This window comes from Bidens hawaiensis, unplaced genomic scaffold (genome assembly GCF_021521415.1).
Source record: "Bidens hawaiensis isolate Kalapana, Puna unplaced genomic scaffold, B.hawaiensis_p1.1 tig00027790_1, whole genome shotgun sequence".
Taxonomy (NCBI): Eukaryota; Viridiplantae; Streptophyta; class Magnoliopsida; order Asterales; family Asteraceae; genus Bidens; species Bidens hawaiensis.
In genome coordinates, this window is record NW_027494509.1 from 230,409 (window position 1) to 238,295 (window position 7,887).

General features: G+C 32.2%; 1 protein-coding gene across 1 annotated transcript; it reads right to left on the reverse strand.

Moving 5' to 3' along the window:
- Positions 1–6,225: 6,225 nt before the first annotated feature.
- Positions 6,226–7,467, reverse strand: LOC143575912 (DNA N(6)-methyladenine demethylase ALKBH1C-like). Its single transcript, XM_077060153.1, has 3 exons — positions 7,289–7,467; positions 6,896–7,178; positions 6,226–6,504 (listed from the first exon to the last, which is right to left on the reverse strand). The coding sequence occupies exons 1-3, from the start codon at positions 7,465–7,467 to the stop codon at positions 6,226–6,228; spliced, it is 741 nt and encodes a 246-aa protein (XP_076916268.1).
- Between the last annotated feature and the right edge of the window lie 420 nt (positions 7,468–7,887).

Sequence of the window (7,887 nt, forward strand, 5' to 3'; positions counted from 1 at the left end):
TCAATTGTGAGCACTAGCAGTCTTATGAATCTTAGAGTTGGTCCCGATCAGATTACACCCTTGTTGAAAACCAGACATACACATGTTGCGCGCAGATTTATTGTTATCTATGTATTGTATTAAACTTGATTTCTCACCAACACGCAAGTGTTTGACGTTTATTTTAACACATGTTCAGGTTTGCAGTAGCTGTTTTGGAGCTTGTGGACACATAGGAAGTTTTCTTTATTTTGGACCTAGATTAAAATGTATCAAGACAAGTTATTTGTTGTTCTAATATTTTGCCTTATAATATATTGATTTATGTTATCTTGTGTTTACCCTGCGCGTGCGCGAATGAATGTATTTATTAAATATTGACACCCAATAGTGTCACGAGTAATGAAACAATATGTGGCGCCCCGATGTATAATCCGCCTTTGGTCGAGGTGTTACATGGGTCAGGATGGATTTTTAAAATAGAGGGTTAGGATGGTCCATCTTGACCCAAGTAAATGCTAAAATACAAAGGGTTTCAAAAACCCCTCAAAAAAATTAATAACTCAAAATATAAATCAAAAACGTAAAAACTAAAATAACTAAAATGTCTCCCACATCGTCTTCGTTCATTAAAAAAAAAGAACTTGGTTTCGGCTAGGTTCGGTTTTTTTTGGGTTCATTTTAGCTTTTTTTTCGTTTAGGTATCTATTCGGTTTCTTTAGGAATCTATTCGGCTTCAATGTTTTCGGTTTTTGTTCGGTTTAGGATGGGTATGGGTTAAGATGGGTAAAGTTAACCCATCTTGAACTAAGTAAAGGTTAAAATACAAAGGGTTTCAAAACCCTCAAAAAAATATTCAAAAAACTTAATAAAAAAATAATAACTCAAAAGATAAATCGAAAATGCAAAATGTAAAATAACTAAAATGTTTCCCCCCGTCTTCCTCGTTCATTAAAAAAAAACTTGGTTTTGTCTCGGTTTAGGTTCGGTTTTTTCAGTTTTTTTTTGCTTTTTTTCATTTCGGTCGGTTTCGGTATATGTTCGATTTCAATGATTTCGGTTTTGATTTCTCGGTTTCTATTCGGTTTCGTGGGTTTTGTTTGAAATAAAATTGAATAAAGTTTGTTTTAGTCCATCCTAACCCACAAACAAATCCATTCTAACCTACAACCAAAAGCCACTAGCATTTTTCCAACCCATCTTGATCTTCTTGTAAAATTATTTTGATCCATCCTCACCCATCTCAATTTTAAAAGTTGTCCAAATTGACCCAAAACAACCCATTTGGGTTTGATTTGCCACCCTTAGATGGGAGGGTTCATGTACAAAATAATCTTAACATGGTAATGTAGGAAACAATACGAATCTACCAAAAATGAGAACATAGAAAACAATATCAACTATAATATCTATCTACATAAGCAATGTTTTATAATAACAAATAAAAAAAGTTAATATTAACAACAAAATAATCAAAATCAACAACAAAATAATAACAGCATATACTTATAATAGCATAAGAAAAAAACGTAATAATAACAAGAAAATGTAAATTAACAAATACTTACAACGTCTCATAATTAGAAATCAGTAAATACGAACAAAAAATAACATACAATTATAAAACCAAACCTAAGAATAACAACAAAATGGTTCTCACTGTTTTCATGTTAACAATAAAATGTATTTGATCCCGAAACTATGTGTGTGTGTGTGTGTTTGATTGAGCAATATTGGGCTACAAACTACTACACCCCAAAATGAAAATCATCCCCCTGTTGACATGGCGCCAGTGTTGTAAAATCGCTAGTCGCTAGTCGGGTGCTAGGGTGAGGACTAGCGATTAATCGGATCGGACTTTAATGTATAATTTTCAGATTTATATATATATGCACACATTTTTATATATAATTTTCAATTTTATACATACACAAACACATTTTGGCTGGAATCTTGCTGGATACCACTGATTTTGGCTGGAATCTCGTCAGAAGCCGTTGATTTTGGTCGAAATTTTGTTGGAAACCACCGATTAAGTTCGATTAATCCTGATTTTGGCCGGATTTGATCATTGGCTGATTAATTGGCCTATTAGCCCAAATTAATCGATGAAGTGGCGACTAGCGACTAATCAACGTCTAGTCAGGATTTTTACAACACTGCTGATGACGCCACGTGTCAAAAATCGTTTTAACATTGTCCCTCCCCTACACATAGCCTAATCATCACTTTTTTGGATTTATACATGTGAAAATCTTATAAATAAAATAATCAAACTCAATTAAATCAAATCAAACCCAAAATTACAATCCACAAGCAGTTACATTATTGTTAAATTAGAGTAAAATAACATCGAGTGCCCTGTATTTTCTTTTATGTTGAATAGTACTTTGAAGTACCTCACCCTTAAGCATGGGCGAAGCTTTATGGGGACCGGGGTCACCCCCGGTCACTATCGTTTTTTCGGTTAATAGGTAAATTTCATGATTTTTGTCCCAAAATTTTTATAGGTATTGAGCGTGGTCACCCCCGAAGTATTCTTCAAAACGCTATCGGTCACCGCTGAACCTTTTTTTATAATATCTCAGCTTTTGATTTTTTTATATATATAAAACCTCGTAATTTTAAAAACAAATAATAGTCGAATACTAAAAACTTTGTTTTTATAAAACTCATTGAAGGGGGCTATTAATTTGTAATAATGATACACTTGTTTAAACAACAACAAAAACAACAGGATTGTCATTGGGTTAGGGTTTGGAAAACATCTACCATTCATTCGGTTCAGAACACCAATTCACTACCTTACCGAGTCGTTGGAGACCATCATCCACCATTAAGTACACACCGTCGTCCACCGTTGTCAGACACCATCCTGGAGACCACTAGCCACCACACACAGGACAACGCCTTCAACCTTGGAGACACCACACACGTCGCAACATCGAGTAACTGCACCCTTCCTCTCGCATTATAATGAATATTTTAGGTCTTTGTTGGTTAAAAAATTATCTAGTGTTTACTATTATTATTATTATTATTATTATTATTATTATTATAAGAAAATCATTTGTATGAATGAAGAAAAATTAGATATCTATATATCGTATTGTTTGACCCGACCCAAACCGGATCGACGATCCGAACCGAATCACCTTCCGACCCGAACCGAAATTTTTAGGTTCGTGACTTCAGTCACCGCTATGACTAAGCTCAAGCTTCGCCACTGCCCTTAAGTATAAAAAAACATTTGCTTTCGCCAATAAGTATGTAGTTAAAACTTTTGCAAAACATTTGTGACATCAAGCCATTAAGCGTTTAAACACACCACAAAATGTTTTATAAGGCTTTTATAAACTCTTTATAGATAACATTCCTTAACCTCATGGGGTGGTCTATGACAAAAACCGCTCACGAACACCACCCTCTTTCCGTGTACTTTAAAGGATCATCACGGGCAGTGTTGACCATGCATCTCTTCAACACCTGGGACCCTTTTGCCTGGTAACAATCAATCCCAACGGCACCTGCTAGAACTAACATTTTATCCGTTTTTATCATTTACCCTTTTCTTTTATGGAAAACACATTAATTTAACACACTCCATTCGAAAAACCGTATTCATGCATAGTTAATCATATCCTTGTTTTCTTTTAGATTCACTTACTGAATCTTACAAAATGCTGACTTTATGTCTAAAGCTAGTGCATCTATGAGTTCTTGATTAGATACATCTATCGGTGTTTTCCATCCAATCATAATTATGGAAATTATGATTGTACAATTGGCATATGTAGACGGGACCCACCAAAAAGGTATGCTGATCATATTGTCTCATCTTTATCCATAACTAGATTTTATCTCCCGTATTACGGGGTTGTTTTATATTATTCGTTTTTAATATTTATATATGTATATATTTGGATTTTAATTTTATTTATTGTAAGAAAGTTAATAATTAATATATTTGAGGTTTGATGATAAAATGGTTTCACAAATAAATGATATGAGAAACCTTCATTTACAAATAAAGCAATCTGATGGCTTGAGAGAATGGTTGTTTTACATTTTTTGTTTTTTAATATTTATTTTTTGGATTTTAATTTTTTTTATTGTAAGAAAGTTAATAATATACTTAGGGTTTGATGATAAAAGGGTTTCATAAATAAATGATATGTTATAACCCGTTTAAAAGCTATCTGAATTTGGTGACCCATGACCTGCTTATGTTTTTTACTATAAAATTGTTTGTTAATTATAAATAATATCTTTTTCTTTTTAATTTGGATATTAAATTTTAGTATATTCCTATTTTATAGGATTTTCATATCAAATAATTGGTAAGATTAATTTTTAATTTAATAAGATGTTATAACTGTTTAAGATCTATCTGGTTTTGGTAAGACCCATACCCATGAATTTGGGTTAAATCAATGAGAGGTCTCCATTTAAAAATCAAGCAATCTGATGGCTTCTATAAAAGGGGGGAGCCACCACATTACGACACGTAGGATTTTAGGGGTTTCGTTTATATATATTATAGATTAAGGCCTTAGTATTCATATATGAATCACATAAGGAACCTTATAATTTTATAGATTATAAAGTATTACATAATAAATATTAATGAGTGGGTAGCTGCATATTTCTTAAAATACATAGATTAGTAAGAATAATTTGTATTTTTATTTAAAAAAAAATCAAAATAAAAGGTTATAAATCTATACATATTAAGGAAAAGAGAATGTTAACATCAAATTATTTTAGTTAAGTTGGTAAGCCACAAACATTTTAAAAACAATGTAGTGAGTTTGAAAAATCAACATGCAATTGAGGTAAGTAAAACGATGATGATTCCATTATCTCCTAAACTTGATATATAATCTGAAACTTGCTTAAGAAGAATTAGAAACTTCTTTTGAGTTTGAGTGGTCTATCGTTTTTCGAAAGTGGGCCCAAAATAATATATAACGTCTGGATTAAACTATAAGAGTCAAGTTATTCTAAAAGAAGAATAATAAAAAGGAAGAATAATAAAAAGGATTTGTGGCTACAAAAAGAAAAACTTTAAAAAAATTTTTAAAAAATAAAATCATAACTCAAAATTTAAAACAAAAATAAAAAAATAGTAGAAAAAAACAAGAATTTTCTCTTCTCATTCTTAAAAAAAATGTTGAGAAAAAAAATCATTTTTTGTTTATTATTGTGCTTTTTTAATTTATTTTCGTTATTGTTTGTGTATTTTTTCCTTAACATTGTGTCTTTTTTCTTGATATTGTGTTATATTACTCAAAATTGTGTTATATTTTGCATGCTATTATGCTTTGCGATATAGTGTATCTTTTTTTACTTATCGTTGTGTATTTTGTTTATTTTCGTCATTGTGTCTTTTTGAATTTTTTTTTAACTCGAAAGACGGAGGAAACATTTTAGTTTTTTTAATTTTTTTATTTTATTTATATTTTGAGTAATGACTTTTTTAATTTATTTGAAGGTTTTTTTTTTTGCCTACAAATCCTTTTAATACTTATCATTTTTGTCTCCCTTTACATTTTTAACTTTCCTAAGTTATGAAACCTTATTATGGTTGATAAATTTGGAGGGTGGTGTAAACAGATGGATCGCAGAAAGCGAAAGCAAAGTGTAATATTGAAATAACCACCATGAACTAATAAATTTCTGTTTTAGTTTTGGCATGACATGCATAACCAATTTAGATTATTACATGCAACACCTCTTAAAAATATAAAATAAATAAATTCGTTAAACAAAGAGCAACGCAAACTTGAACCAGATCTTAGACTTGGGGTGTTTTGTATACCTTATTTTTACCTCATAACTTATAAACTTTTATAAGTTAAAAAGTTGTTCAGGTAATGGGTAATGTGACTTTTTAGACTTTTTAAAGAAGGAAAAAAGAGTTTTTGATAAGTTAGAAGGAGTAATCTATCAAAACAGCTTATATAAGTCAAGGAGGTGCAAATAAGGAATCCCAAACATCGCCTTAAAACAATAGCTTTATTCAAATACATACTCTTTGCGTACCTCCAGTATTAATTTAAGATGGCTCAAATAAACATAGCAATTCAAGCCAAAGTCCAGACTCCATACACTAGTTAACTTATAACAAACACGAAACATGGCTTGCTAGACAAGTATTGTCTTGGTACCAAAATGACACTATGAAACTCAAATAAAGAACAACAGGATCCCAAGGATGAGAAACAGAAAACCCTAAATAACTCTTCAGGAAAGACCATCAGGGTCACATTGCTTTAAAGCAAGGTTTAGCCATCCCGACTTAAGCCTCGTTTCTAGTAATAACGGCTCAGGCATGGTGTCTCCATGGATTTGTGTCATCTCAGTAGAAATCCTTCTAGATATGCCACCGTATATCAATACATCACCAGACCGCAACAAAACACTTTCTAAACTTTTATCTATTCCGAAAGGGAGATACACAAATTTAGCAGTCTCGCCAATGGAGATGGAAACCACAGGAAATCCACTGCTGGTACTATAAAACTGCTCTCATGGTGATCCTACGGTCAAACAGAAGCCCTATAATTATTATCTCTATTACAAATGGGTCTATTAGCGTTACAATATGAGGGTTATGTTAAAAAGGAGGGTTGATCAAAACATATTAATAGTCCAAAATTTTACGTTAACGTGAAGAGCAAAATGTCATGTTACAACATCACAACCCTGAACTTTCTAGTAATTTAACAAAACTATTTGGGCAAATCAAAACTACCCTTTAGTTGGAGAAAAAAAAAAAAAAAGATCCACGATAAAGAAATTATATTTGAATCATGTTAGGTAAAAATGCACTTCTTTATATTAGCGTGGATAAGATATACAAGTCAAAATCTAAGACATAGGTGCGTGTATGTATGTGCAAGTTAAAACTAACCTTGTGAAGGCCAAGTCGGCCATTGAGTGTTGGATAGAAACTGACTATACAAGTATCTGGGCACATTGAAGGAAGATCATCGACATGGGCTTGAGCATCTTCAATTGCGTTTTTGGCCAATGAAAAAAGTTGGTACGGAATAGGTGATGGCTCAGAACCATCACTTCTGTAACGATTCTTATGCTTTTTCTTTGGATCCCAGTTTCGACCAAAAGACATATATTCGATAATCTTCTCCCACGGTGAAACGGGGCTCGTGAAACCCCATTGGAAGAGCTCCCCACTTGTCACATGTATTCACTATATCAACCTAAAATATTAGATCCGGTCAAAAGAATTCAACTATTGCAATCCAACCCATGGAGCGTGCTGGCCAGGTCTTAACAATATTACCAAAAGGATACCTGGTCCTTGAGGCTCACGTAGTTTTCCAAAAGAATCATTCCGGGTCCAAGTACTTTGTAAGTTGAAAGCTTGCTCGGGGTCCTTTCACACACTTCCTTTGTGATAATCCGCGAGTCCCTTAAACTAAACGGTTCTTTTCCACCCCGACCTTTAGCAAAAGGAATCATGGTGTGATGCTGGTTTCTCATTAAAGGACCATGGAATGTTAAGCAAATAATTTTTTACTTTTTTTTATAATCCAGATCTTTCAAATCCAACCCCAAGACAAGCAAACAATATTGTAAAGGACATCTTAGTCTAGTTTTATCTCACGTATATACAAGTATTTATAATGCAAGTGATACATAATATAAAACAATTAAATACACTAAATCTAATAAAGTCCGATGAAAAAAATACTACATGTACATCAAATAAAAGGACCAAAATACCTCTATCTTGAATTTTAATTTTTTAAAAATGTTGAAGTTTATTGAAAAGAAAATGAAACTAATGGAATAAAAAGACAAAAGAAAAGATAAAATTCAAAGTAACCGTGGTCGATTTGAGTTATCATAATCTCTAACGGCCGATGATCAGCAACACAC

Bases quoted from the DNA above. Each gene is read 5' to 3' on its own strand.
- LOC143575912 (XM_077060153.1), bottom strand. From the start codon at position 7,467: ATGATTCCTTTTGCTAAAGGTCGGGGTGGAAAAGAACCGTTTAGTTTA. The intron at 7,179-7,288 runs GTAATATTGTTA...ACATGTGACAAG, and splicing joins AAGGACCAGGTATCCTTTTG to TGGGGAGCTCTTCCAATGGG. The intron at 6,505-6,895 runs GTTAGTTTTAAC...CCATGAGAGCAG, and splicing joins GCCGACTTGGCCTTCACAAG to TTTTATAGTACCAGCAGTGG.